At 39.6% G+C, this 14,482-nt stretch overlaps 1 protein-coding gene and 1 long non-coding RNA gene across 4 annotated transcripts; one reads left to right on the plus strand and one right to left on the minus strand.

Annotated features, from left to right (window-relative positions):
- Positions 1–2,591: 2,591 nt before the first annotated feature.
- LOC109771378 (uncharacterized) lies at positions 2,592–5,873 on the minus strand. 3 transcript variants are annotated; one of them, XR_005760989.2, is made up of 3 exons: positions 5,470–5,873; positions 4,968–5,019; positions 2,592–4,873 (listed from the first exon to the last, which is right to left on the minus strand). It is a non-coding gene; the product is annotated as an uncharacterized lncRNA (long non-coding RNA). The 3 variants fall into 3 exon arrangements; XR_005760988.2 differs by having other exon boundaries at positions 4,968–5,024; XR_006665748.2 differs by lacking the exon at positions 4,968–5,019.
- A 5,399-nt stretch (positions 5,874–11,272) lies between these two features.
- On the plus strand, positions 11,273–14,015 carry LOC141025455 (protein FAR1-RELATED SEQUENCE 5-like). The gene has a single exon (XM_073500737.1). The coding sequence runs from the start codon at positions 11,522–11,524 to the stop codon at positions 13,652–13,654; it is 2,133 nt and encodes a 710-aa protein (XP_073356838.1). The 5' UTR covers positions 11,273–11,521; the 3' UTR covers positions 13,655–14,015.
- Positions 14,016–14,482: the final 467 nt, after the last annotated feature.

Below are 14,482 nucleotides of genomic sequence, written 5' to 3' on the forward strand. Positions count from 1 at the left end.
TTTAATAGGTCTATCCCTTTCTACGCCTTCTCCTCCCTTCGTCCTCCACATGCATTCAATTTTCATCCTAGAGAGTCCAGCTACGAGCAAGCATTCACATCTTCATTAAAAGGAGCCAAGGTCGCCCTTAGTTTATGTTAAGAGAACACCTTGTTTTCGTGTGCTGCTATTTCTTGAGAACTGGGTCACAATGACACATCCCTATCTAGGTGAGAAATGCTCTGGATCTTACTAGCTATGGCATGAAAGTGGTGAGGTAGCTAGGTAGGTTTCGAGCCTCACTTCTACCTAGTAATCTGGTTCCTACTTCCTCCTAGGACCAAATTGGAATGTCCTCTATCATGATAATTGTATTGTTAGACAAGCTCGTCATATAGATAAGGATCTTGCATGTATTCTAGTGGGTCCTCTATCACGGTAGGTATAGAATACTCTACCACGATATTAAGTTATTTGGATGCCACCGCATATAAAAATATACTATATTATATTAAGATTTAAACCTTAATTTATTGGTGAATGTGGCCCTTTATATTTGCTTACATTAATTTTTTTTTAAATAATTATATATTTGATTTGTGTGATCCCTCAACTCTTGGTACAATATTCTAAGATATTTAGATATTTGGATGTTAAAACATATAAAAATATCATCATACATCCAGACACAACTGAATTTATCGATGAACTAATGTTCTGAATTTGCTAAGGGTTGGGAAACAAATGTCTTAATGTCTCAAACTGAAATCTCAATAGAAAATATGTCTTCAATTTTAAGTTTAAGACAAAATAAGCATTTGTAATGATAAATTATTTTCAACCTTTGTACTTGTGAGAACTTCTATGATCACATATTTGAGAGTGTTTAGCATTACCTGAGAAATAGTTATTTTCTAGTACTTTGAGAAATAGCAAAAACATAAAAATAAAAAAGTTATAAGATGTATAAATAAGTAAATAAACTATTTTTTGGAAAATAACCAAAATATTAAAGATAAAAAAGTTAATATAAATAATTAATATGTGAATACGCAGCTTGTATAGTGCCAGATCATGTTGTCGAATTAGATATATACTAAGTAAGCGTGCACGTGCAATTTCACTATACATATGTGAGAATTTATATACGTATGTATATATTGATTGCACTAAAAAATATTAAAAATGAAGAAAACATTTTAATGTAGCATCCTACGCATAGAGTCATAAAAACATTATTATATATATTCAGTTAACATTATTATATCAATATTTCTTAATACATCTAATCAGTTCTCATACAATATGCAGAATGTTGTATGCATCTAAAAACATTATTATATATATTCAGTTAAGATTATTGTATCAATATTTCTTAATACGTCTAATCAGTTCTCATACAATATCCAGAATGTTGTGTGCATCTTCATTGTCGATTTAGCCGAGTAGGTGAAGCGAAAATCACATCCTTAGCTGGCTACCGTCCTGACTGAGAATAATAAGTCATTATTTTGGAGTTTTCGCTTTGGTGGCTTCAGTAGGCATCACCGTGTGACTGGAGTAATGCCTCGCTATAATCTATAGGCGACGGAGTAGAGTAGCTTCGAGAACCTATAATAACCCCGCGCAGCAGAAAATCAGCACAAATGGAGAGACACTACCATTGAAGGCTAAGTGTTACACACTACTCTAAATAAACTGGGTGGAGTAAAATCATGTTTAAGTAGTTATACATTATAGTTGTAGGATCAAGTTCATAATTGAGCAAAATTTGAATCTAATTTAAGAACATATATAATTTTTTTGAAAAGAAAGGCTGCCAAACAAACACTGAAAACTACTCCCTCCATCCTAAAACAAGTGTGTCAACTTTATACTAATTTTAGTGTAAAGTCATACTAAACTTGACACTTATTTTAAAACGGATGGAGTACTATACGTCTTCATGTTGCAACGGATTCCCATTTGCAGTACACACTACAACACCATCTCCATTGTACGCAGCTAGCCTCCAGAAACCATTCAGGCCTCCTTAGTTCATACGGTAAGAAAATCATAGGAAATAAGATGACATGCACTTCAAATCCTATGAGTAGGAATAGGTAAGGAGATGCCCTTTGATTCACATCGTATAATTTTTTCCATTGAGTCAAGACTAATGTTTATTTTTCCTATGAAATATGGAGGATAGAAAAAATTCCTCCATAGGAATAGGATTCTATTCCTACAAACTAAAGGCCTCTAAAGAAATTTTTTCTATAAAAATCCTACCATATAGAACTCTTGTCTATGTACCTTGCTCCTAATCAATCAACAACACTAAAGTGCTTTGACCTTTCAAAAAAAAGAGGGTGTCACCACCAATACAAAATGTCTATAATATATTTTCTCATAGATATGCTAAGCTATGGAAATCCACCAAACTAATGCACAACCTGTTCATGCTGCTTCTCGCCACAAGTACCAACCAAAAAAATTCAGTCTTTGTGCACTCTGATAACAAAGGTACAGTTTGATAAATGCAACTTGAATGCAATATGCGCCAGTATTATTTCTAAAATAACTTCATTGGTATGGCAAGATTGTTTCCAATTGAGATACACATATTAACATTTGTGACTCCAGAAATAAAAAGCTGAAATTAGCACCGGCACTGGTCGTTTAATGTATACGGTATACATACAATGTTAATGCTTAAGTAGGTATATCTTGGCTGTCAACTCTAATATGTTTGATGGTAGACATATCCGTGCTAAAAAATGAGAATAACAAAACAATACTCCCTCCGTCCCGATATTCTTGTCGCGCGGCCAGTTCATTGCTAAATTTGCGAACAAAAGCCCTCGCAATTTGAAAAGTGTCTCAAATAGACCACTCCACCCCGCCTTCTTCCTTTGCTCGTCGCCCGCGCGTTGCCAGGTGCCGGCGCCGGCCAGCCGCGATTCCCTACGGGCGTCGCCGCCGCCGCCGCGATACCCTCCCGCCGCCCAGACCTGCGCCGTCACCGTCGCCCCCACCCAAAACTGCTCTCCCGCGTGTCCTCGAGCTCCCGCTACCGCTTCTCCTCATGCTCCGACTACTGCTTCTCCTTGAGCTCCGGCTGTTGCTTCTCCTCGAGCTCCCGTTGGTGAAGCTCTGCTGTCTCCCATGCTTCTCCCGTGCCCGCTCTGCTGCTGCTAAGCTCCTCCTCCTCTGCACTGTGAAGGTACAGAGTAATTCAACCAAATTCACTGTTAATTTTGGAGATAATCAAAATCAGACAAGATTGCTGGGATTGCTGAGATGGGACGTTTGTTCACTTCGGCCTTTAGGTTAAGGAGCTTCGTGCTCAAATCTCATTTGGCAAGCAGAGTTTGTTCAGTTCCTCCTAGACATCAAAACAGTGAACTTATGGGAACACTGAACAGTGAACACTAAAGGAGGTGTTTATCTTTAACAAACAGGACAGTGTGCTATTTTTCTGTTATGAAATGGAATTGTAATGGAACTAACAGTAGGTGACTGCATTGATCTGGAGTTTCGGAGAACCAAATAACCAACTGCAGGCTATCAAAAGCGCATCTAAATGATAATTCCGTTCGATTTTAAATTCAGTAGCACGGGCATAACCTCTACAGATGTTGAGATAAACAATTGGTGTGCGGGAAATAAATTCAGACAAACATCACAATGTTTCCTGCTTGTGTTTTTACCTGCAGTGTTCTTTTTGCTGAACTATGCTTTGAGGAGTTCACCTTTAATTCTTTTGAATCAGGAGCACCCAGCTATGACAAGACATAGCCAAGAAACTAACTTTTCCCAGATTTTAATGCATGCATGATGTCCACAAATATTTGATGTATATGCTACTTTCAAAACCTGAAAGTTGGACTGGGAGATTGTTAAAATGTCCAGGATTAAATGCTAATCTTGATCAGAGGCAAAATACAAACATAAGAAATCAAAATACAATGTTAGAGTATGAACTAACCTCCTCCCATTAGGATTAAATGCTAATTCATTGATTGGTCCAAAAATGGTGTTTAACACCACCAATCTCTTCTTCTAAAATCTGAAGTCCACAACAAAATCCTGTTACAAAAATTGACAATACCTTGTTGCATTTAAATTCAAATTAGAAGAATCACGACAAAAATGTTAGACCACAGTTCTATATTATTTTCTCTGTTCAACCAAAATGGGTTTCAGTTTATATAAACAACAATATACTCTGAAGTTTTAGTTACTTTCTTTTGTTTCTTTGAAAAACTCTTTCTCAAGTTGTACTCACAACAAATTACTGAGTGATTTGTATGGTGGCTCCTGTACAGGAGTATTTATTTGAATTATATGGAGTATTTTATTTGAATAATTTGGTGTGTTACCATGAGATACCAGCAAGCAGTCATGTTTTGGTTCATTTATGAATTGGATCTCGTTTTGGTTCGAAATTCAGGAGATGCCAGCAAGCAGCTATGTTTCCTGGACCATTTGTTGATCTGTTAATTTATTCATGGTGTGTTGTTGTTCCAAGAAGCAGGTCTTGAGATGTCTACAGTTTGTGAAAATCTATGGTTGAAAAAGGCCAGCCCTATATCCAAAAATGTCTACAATAATGTCTGGAAACAATAATCCCTTGGAGATAAACTGAGGCCGCTACCTATGAAAAGTCCAGCCCTACTGCACTTTGTTAAATTTGCACATCAGCTAAATTAAAAAATAGATTATAAGCCAGCCCTAGTTCATCATTGTAGGCCAGCATGAAACACACTCCTCTAAAAAAAATTCTAAAAATCTATTATTATTGTCTTGCCGCTTTGTTTGAAGTTGAACTCTGCCCCATTTTACTCGAAAGTCAATTCAGGTTTATTTGAATTGACAGCAACGTAGTCATCTCAACAGCACCTTAGTCAACCTGTAAAATTTACAACAAATCAAATTCGTATTGAACAACACCGTACTGTAGTTTGCTGTAATTTATTGAAACAATTGACTACATCAGCTTCTACCATCACTTGAACATGACTACAGTACATCAGCTTCTACTCCGAGGAGTACCATCTTCTCTACAACAAAGAATTGATTACAACAAGGAATTGACTACTCCGAGGGGACAAATCTAAAGAATCACTTGCAATAAATCTTTGGAAATTCTAGATTATCACAACAAAGAAGCATTAATTTTTTTAAAAATAATTATATATTTGATCTGTGTGATCCCTCAACTCTTGGTACAATATTCTAAGATATTTAGATATTTGGATGTCAAAACATATAAAAATATCATCATACATCCAGACACAACTGAATTTATCGATGAACTAATGTTCTGAATTTGCTAAGGGTTGGGAAACAAATGTCTTAATGTCTCAAACTGAAATCTCAATAGAAAATATGTCTTCAATTTTAAGTTTAAGACAAAATAAGCATTTGTAATGATAAATTATTTTCAACCTTTGTACTTGTGAGAACTTCTATGAAAAGGGGGGAGATGACATGGTTACTACTTACCAATAATGGATGGAGGCGGAGCAGAACATTGTCTTGGAGAAGGGCGGGGCTAGTAAGGAAGGACAACGACGACAGTGAGGAGAGCAGTGGGGGATCTCGAACCGACAGGGACTGGCGGCGGAGGACCCCGTGGCACCGTGCCGCGGGCTCAGGCGCGACCTCCTACGCCGGCGGTTGGCCCACACGCGTCCATGCCCTTGGCAGCGGCGGCAGCTCCCGCGTGCCTCTCGCCGCCGAGGATGAGGGGCGGCACGTAGAGCAGGTTCGCATGGGGGAGATGAGGCAGGCGCCGGAGAGGCGAGTGGGTGCCGGATGCGTGCGGCGGCGGGGTCGCCACTCGGCAGCGAGGCAAGGGGCATGCGGCGGTTGGGGCGAACAGGTCGTGGGGGTGTTCTCCTTTCTTAACAACGGTGGGCAGAGGGATTTGTGGGCACTAAACCGTGGTGGCTTGGTGTTAAACACGGAAGGTTCGTGGGTTGTTAGATTTTGTTAGTGGACGGTGTAGATGATTTGGATCTGCATCCACTCTCCTTTTTATAAGGGTACTAGATATATCAATATTTTTCAAGACCTGAAGAAATATTTTAAGGATGTATATTAATAATGACTCTTAAAATTAGCCGAAAACAATGGAAAGGGGAAACCACCCTACAAGTGGGCAATAGATTAATACGAATCTACCTAGCTAGCTCACCACTTCATGGGATAGCCAGTAAGATCCAGAACCCTTCTCACGTGCTAGAGGACATAATAAAGTACATTCTTGGTAAACACATAGCCATGAATATATAAGTAAGTGGATAGTCATACATATCTAGACTTTTGTGGGGAACATAAAAAACATTACGCCTAAAACCATAGTATGATTGGAGGAAAAGATGCTCAAATATAGGTTGGACGGATAATCTAGGGTTATAATCAAATTAAACTGCGTTATAAGTTATGGGAAGGCAAAGAAGTCAAAAATTTTATGACATCAGAGATACAAAATATCTTGTTTCATTAATATATAAATGTTGGTCTCAAATCTTTTGGCAAATCTATTAATTACACCGTGATAGTTAATGCTCTCTTTTTTTTGTCTTTGCCGCACGAAGTGGTGAATTAAAATAATGATCAATTTAAGGAGGTTCAAACTCTGAGAACCAAATGTCCTACGCTCGAGATATTTAATGAGTAAACAAGTATTATTCTACTTGGAGACAATAGAATTAGATTTTTAGTAAGTGCGAGAAGAATATGGAACAGGGAGCAGCAGATCATTAGTTAGTTGTACATCACAATCACATTGATTAGATGTGGGTGATTTGGGGGTGAATTTGTGGATGGACTGGGTTTTTTCTACTGTTGGTGGATCAGGTAGGAGAGAGAAATGTCGCTACGCTACACTAGAGTAATTGATAGTACCAGTCTTCTTACATCATTCATCGCTCGAAGCACCTCATAGATTTGTTTTCGATTACAACCTGACAGAAACCTTTGCGCCGGTAGTCCTCTTTCCTCCTGACCTAATTCCTCCTATACCTGAACAGTTGTGAGATAGGGCATCGACACCCTAGACCATGCCTCTAAGTCCAAGTAGTGCTCGTATTACTTGTCTACCCAGCCGTCGGTTACCCCCCCCCCCCCCCCCACCCCACTGTCTTAATTATCCGACACTCGGTAGTTGTAATCATATTATCATCCGGTCAGTGTCATACTGATCTGTAGTCTTCCTCATTTCTCATGTCTCCATTAGGCTGGTCATAGTGGAGAGTAACTTATACTAGTGTCATGCATGCCACTAGTCTAAGTTACTACCTTCATAGTGCAAAGTAACATAGTACTAGTATCATATATGGCTTCATTTATTATCTTATAGACTCATCTTTTCTCGAGAAGCGCTATATTACAGTAACATATTATGTTACTCCCTCCGTTTCAGTTTACAAGTCCTGCGCGTATATCTAGGTTGTCAATTTTATCACCCTAATATAAACTATATAACAGAAAAATTATACGGTTTGAAAATAGAACATCTAAAGTTTACATTGGTATATTTTTTGTAATATATGACTTGTATTAGGTTGGTCAAATTGACGACCTAGGGGCACGAGCATGCCTTGTAAACTGAGAGAGAGGGAGTACTCTAAACACCCCTCTCCTTATTAACTACATGCCACATAAGCAAATTTACTTTGAAAAGTGCTATGTTATACTCCCTCCGTTTCAGTTTACAAGTCCTGCGCGTATACCTAGGTTGTCAATTTTATCACCCTAATATAAACTATATAACACAAAAAATATATTGTTTGAAAATAGAACATCGGAAGTTTATATTGGTATATTTTTTGTAATATATAACTTGCATTAGGTTGGTCAAATTGATGACCTAGGGGTACGCACACGCCCTGTAGAGAGGGAGTAGCTAAGTTACTCCCACTACGACGGCCTTAATAGATCCATCCCTTCGTCTTCCACATGCATTCAAATTTCTGCCTAGCTAGGTTAGCTATAAGCAATCATTTACATCTTCATTAGAAGGACAAGGGATCGTGGATTAATTTATGTTAAGAAAAATACATGGTTTTCGTGTGATGTTAGTTTTTTAGAATTTGGCAATAGTCTGATGGCAGGGTCATAATGACACATACCTATCCACTATGGTTTAAATCTTCTTTTTTTGCGTGAACTAGTGTTAAACTCTTGTTAGGAGCAATTTCCGGCACCTCAGCTAGTTGTGCTTTGACTTGAAGAAATTTCCACTTGGCTTCCTTGTAGGTTTTTAATCAAGAAACTAGAAAAAAAATGGTGTCATTTTGTTTTCAATAGAAGCACACCCCACGCGCAATCCACCAAACATGTATCGGTTGTGGGCCTTGGACGCTACATAACAGAAATGTGTGCATGGTATAGATGTTTGTAAATTTAAGTACCACAAGGCATAGACACACCGAATCGTGGTAGTTTATACAGTATGTTTTCTCATGGGCTTAAGACTTCTTCCATTGCAAAGCTGCTTAGGTTGATCGTAACGGGAGTATCATCAGCAGTATCATGCATGCCAACTAGACATTTCAGATTTTGTGGCACACAATTAAATAAGGAAATAAAGGTTGCGGTATTTCCCATATCATGATACCGTACCATATTAAATGTTGTACTACTTGGTGTCATGCATGGCAATTAATAAGGCAACCTAAAATAATAACTTATGATACTTAGTACTATGCGTTACGGAAGTAGTATCATATACTACTATCATGTGCATGATACTCCCTCCGGTCTTTTTTAGTCTGTATATAAGTTTTGTCCGAAGTCAAAGCATCTCTACTTTGACCAAACTTAGAGAAAAAAGTATCAACATTCACAATGCTAAATCAATACTGTAAGATTCATTATGAAATTTAGTTTCATAGTAAATGTATTTGGTATTGTAAATATTAATATTTTTTAATATATATTTGGTCAAAATTTGCAAAGTTTGACTTGACCCAAATCTAATACGCGGAGTAAAAAGGACCGGAGGGAGTACTACTATCATATCATACTCTCCATTACGACCAGCCTTAGATGACGTGCTAAGTATATTAAATGCCTTAGCAAGTCAAGTCTCCAATGCAAAGGTGCTAAGCTTTCGGGTGCTAACTTCTATGCATTTAATTAGTTACAGACTCAGAATTGTGCTTCCACCAACATACACGTGCTTAGCACCGTTTCTTCTTGGGTCACCATACTACTCTCTCTTTTCTTAACTAGCATGCCACATCAGATTTTTTGTTTAGTTGACAACCTTAGCACTTGTACAAGGTGAAGCATCTGTACAAAGTGGAGCACCTGTATAAGGTGGAGCATTGGGAGGGACCTTAGTGTCAAACAACGAGGATAGTTGCCGGGGCCGGTTGGGTCTGGTACATTCTCCTGTACACCATGAATGAGTCTGAGTTGACTCGTCACTGAGTTTTTTTTTTGTTTTTTTTTTTGCGGGTGATCACTGAGCCTTATTGTGTTTCCTTTTTCCTTTTCCGTAATGGGACATGAGTGCCGCCAAATGTTCAGCGAAGGCGGACGATGGTGAATACGTTTTGACGCGCATGAAACAGAGTCTCAGGTTAAGATGAGCAGAGTATCAAGGGCAGAGCAAGGGGAATTTTACCGACATGGCAGATTAGTGGAGTATGCGTGCTAAGAAGTCGAAGCTTGTTCGATTCCTTGTGGCAATCCGTACAATTTGTTGGAGATTCACAGCGAATTTGCTAACTCGCATGAATTCATTACATCTATGAACTAATTACAGGAGCATGCATGAACTGGACGAGAGGAGATGGACTCGCTAGTCCGTAGTACAGTAGTAGTAATCAACTACTCAGCGTGTCTAATTAATCGAACTAGCTTTGCCTTTGAGATGAGGCCTATCGAACGTTCGGCTCGGCGCAAGGACGGCCGATCTCCTCATGTTGCTGCTGTTGTGGGTGCTGGGCGAGCCGGCGGGGACTTGGGCGTCGTCGGCATCGGTGTCCTCCTCCTCAGCGATGGGGTCAAGGCAGCCCTGTGCCGCCCGGCGGAGGCGCAGTCGCTGCAGGCGCATGACGTGGAGGGTCTCCGGCGGGGCCGCCTCGTCGGCAGCGACGAAGCGGACGACTGCGCAGGATCTCGCGGCGGAGGCCATGGATCAGCGATGGGTGGCGCCTCTAGCTTAGGTAAGCTTGGAGCGCTTGCTTGCGCGCTGTGCTTGTGCGCTGAGCGGTGGTGGTGGGAGGGAGACGCAGCCAGCTTGGTTTATTTATACTATAAAGCCGGCGATGGAGCGGTGGAGCACGCGACCGGCCGGACGGCCACTGGCCGCCCGCGTTAGCTTACCGCGTACGTAGACATGGGTAAGCTTCCTTCCTTGCAGGTACTGTATGCGGTTAGTTGCTTTACAGCAGGTACTGTTTCATTTGGAACGGGTTCGGCTCATCTGCAGTCACGTTATTACTGCACGGGTACTGTACCAACCCAGATCAGCCATTCATTTAAATCTCACGGCTCTCATTACCCCCACCCGATTCTGTTAATAGATGGAAACAAACACCTAATTATGTGGTAGAAAATCTTGTACGGTTGCAAGATTGGCGCCAAACAGAACCACGAAGACTCACATTGGCGCCAAACAGAACCACGAAGACTCACATTGGCGCCAAACAAAACACCACCCTAATAATCGCGTTGGCGACAAACAGCGATCGATGGGTTCGGCTCCTCTACGATCTATTTGCCTTCGTCCTGCTCATCTTCCCCGTTCCTCTTGTTCGTCCTTGTAAAAGAACATGGCGGAGGTACGTTCATCTGTGGTCTGTAGGTGGCGAGATCAACTCCCTTTTGCCTTATCTCTCTTCTGATCATCCCCCATGTTCAGAGTGAAACCAAGGCAAGCTGATCTGTAGGCGATGAAGATTATCTCCCTTTTGTCTTCCTTCTACTAGCAACAAAAAAGAAGACAATAAATCAGAAGGTATGTGACATACACTCTGATTGTATTCATGTTCTGAAGGCACACAATTCGTAGATTGAGTTCGTGATGCTACTATTTTCTGAATGGAGGATGATAAGGACAAGATGAAAAACTTATTTTCTGCATCTTTTAGAGTATGTCAGAGTGAAAAGAAATAATTTTAATAGAAGTGATCTCTATTGTTTTGGACAAGCTCAAGATAAAATGCATGAATGTATCCAAATATTTACTTGTAACACAGGTGATTTGCTCATCAAGTACCTGGGATTTCCAAAACATGACAGGAGATTAATGCAGACGATCTCTCTTTTGTTGTCCTTCTCCTAGCAACAAAAAAGAAGACGATCATTCTTAAGGTATGTGACACATGTTCTGATTGTATTAATGTTCTCAAGGCAGCAAGGGAATTTTTGGACTGAGTTTGCTATTATATCACAGATTACACAAAAAGGGGAAGAGAAGGTCCAATGGAGAATATGACTACCTCTAATGAGGATGCTAACAGGTACCGACAATTTTGTTAAATTCTCAGGTCATATCATCTTATGATTGTAGTGTAAGCATACAAACAAATAAGTTATGTGTAATTTTTATAGGACAAATGTGGTTCCTAGTTGGATGCCTCAGATTGGTATGAAATTTAATTCCACAAAAGAGGCTTGGAACTTTTGGACATGTTATGGAGGTCATATTGGTTTTGATGTAAGGATAAATTATGAAAACAAGAGCAAACTCGATGGAGTAATCACTTCAGCAAGATATGTTTGTTCCAATGAGGGCTACAGAAGAAAAGACAAAAGGGATAATAATACAAAGCGTCCTCGTGCAGAAACATGGACCGGCTGCAATGTTCGAATGGGAATCACTATAGACCGAGAAACAGGAAACTATGAGGTGCATGAGTTAGTTGTTGAACACAACCATGTGTTGCAATTACCTGGGACAAGCCACTTGATGCCATCACAGAGGAAAATTTCGGCCTTGCAAGCATTTGAAATTGAAACAGCAGATGATTCAGGAATTGTACCTAGAAAAGCCCATGAGTTAGCAAGTCGACAAGTTGGTGGTCCACTGAACCTTGGCTACACATGTCGTGATCGCAAGAACCACTTGCGAACCAGACGTCAAAGAGACTTGATGTATGGTGAAGCTGGAAGTATGCTCAAGTATTTTAGAGATAAAAAGAATGAGAATCCTGCATTTGAATATGACATGCAACTAGATTGTGATGAAAATATAGCAAATATCTTTTGGGCTGATGCAAGGATGATCATTGACTATGCTCATTTCGGTGATGTTGTTACCTTCGATACAACATTTGGGACAAACAAAGAGTACAGACCCTTCGGTGTGTTTGTTGGCTTCAACCATTTTAGAGAAATGGTCATTTTTGGTGCTGCACTTTTATATGATGAGACATTTGAATCATTCAAATGGTTGTTCAACACGTTCCTATCAGTGCATAACAAAAAGCAACCTAGAACAATATTTACTGATCAAGATGTAGCAATGGGTAATGCAATTCGGGCAGTATTTATGGAAGCATGGCATGGGTTGTGCACTTTTCACATAATGCAAAATGCCATCAGACACTTACCTCATAAGAAAAAAGACAAGGAAGGACTAAATGTACTTGCTGATTTCAGTGCTTGCATGTACAAGTATGAGGAAGAGGAAGCCTTTGAAGAAGCTTTCAATGCCATAAGAAGCAATGTGGAAACACAAACTTGGTTGGACAGCATCTACAAAGTAAAAGAGAAATGGGCAAGATGTTACATGAGGAATGCTTACACTATAGGCATGAGAAGCACACAATTAAGTGAGAGCTTGAACAGTGACTTGAAAGACCATCTAAAGTCTGGTCTTGACATCCTTCGGTTTTTCAAGCACGTAGAGAGGGTTGTGCAAGGAAAAAGAGATAACGAGGTAAATGAGGAATACGAGTCTAGGAAAAAATTACCTAGAGTCAGAATGAGGACTCCTATGGTAATACAAGCTAGCAAAGTTTACACACCATGCATATTTGAAGATTTTCAGAATGAATATGAAAGATCCATCTCAGCATACATCAAGCCATCGATAGAACACAATGCATATACTGTTGCAATTGCAAGTCTTGACCCAGAATTCCCATATGAAGAAGAGTGCAAAGTACTAGTTAATTATGAAGAGCAAAAAGTTTTCTGCAATTGTGGCCAATTTGAAAGAGTTGGTATATTGTGTAGTCATGCTTTGAAAGCCCTTGATGTCATGAATATCAAGTATCTTCCAGGCCACTATATTTTGAAGCGATGGACTCGAGAAGCGCGAAGCGGCACTATTGAAAATAGCCATGGAAACATTGTTTTGGAAGATCCTAGATCAGAAGATAGACAACAGTTGAAGTTTTTCATGCACGAGTTTCTTGGCATAGCTTCACAAGCAGTAACATCAGAAGAGTGTATCAAACTAGTAGATGATGCTTTGAAGATTCTTAGGAAGCAAGTTGAAGAGAAAACTCGCACTACTACATGCAGAACTGAAGATATATCTAAAGAACCAGAGGATTGTTTAAAGGATGCTTCCCTAAAGAAAAAGGAAATTCCGAAGAAAAATTCAAGAAGAAAGAAAACATGGCTTGACAACCAGCACCCCAATAAAAAGAAGAAGGAGACAACTAAAGCGGTACCCAAAAAATCAAACTCATTCTGTAAATCTCTTGCACCTATCTAACTACACTACTTATTTAATAGACTAATATAGTAACAAGTCAACTAATATTTGTTTTGTTTCTTGTTTTTATGTTTTCATAGAGAGGAAAGAATGACATTCCAGTAGCACAATACCAAGCACCTATAGAGCAAATGGCTGGAACAAATGCAAATGGTTTGCAAGAATATGAGTACTATGCTCGTCTACTGACGGTATTCCCACTTATCATGTCTAACATTCCTTAAATTCGTTGGTAAACAATATGGCTTTTTATGTAATCAGTTATATCTCCCTTTAATTTGCAGAGTGAAGCTGGTGATCTTTGGAACTTATAAAACTATCATGGGATATAACAATAGGTTGATGCATGTCTGATATGTTGTCTTGCCAGATCGACAGATTATGCAGAAGGCATAATTGAATCAGCATACATGAGACGCAATATGTCGAGTGCTCATTACTTCAATTGGTTTAATTTCAATTGACTCCTAGTTTCCGAAGACAAAACAATTAGTTTAGTTTCAGTTAATTGCAACAATGATCTGTTGAGTACTTATCACTTTTAAATATTCCAATGACATGCTTAGCTTTCTCTTGCTATGCTTTCACCCCTGTGACATCAAGAAATAGCAGCAGTACGGTATGAACTAATGGTGAAGAAAGGAATAAGTTAGTTCTAGATAACAACAAGTAATTCACCTTTGGTTTTGCTACTGGGGCTTGGCCAGGCAGGAGGGCGCCGAGGTCCAGCTATCGCGACCCTGCCGTCAGAGGCCTCCTGCAGCCGTAAGATAGCCCGGCGGCCCAGGCATGCCCCTCGTCTGGTTGCTACCCTCCTCCTCGTCCAGG

Source organism: Aegilops tauschii, chromosome 6 (genome assembly GCF_002575655.3).
Source record: "Aegilops tauschii subsp. strangulata cultivar AL8/78 chromosome 6, Aet v6.0, whole genome shotgun sequence".
NCBI lineage: Eukaryota > Viridiplantae > Streptophyta > Magnoliopsida > Poales > Poaceae > Aegilops > Aegilops tauschii.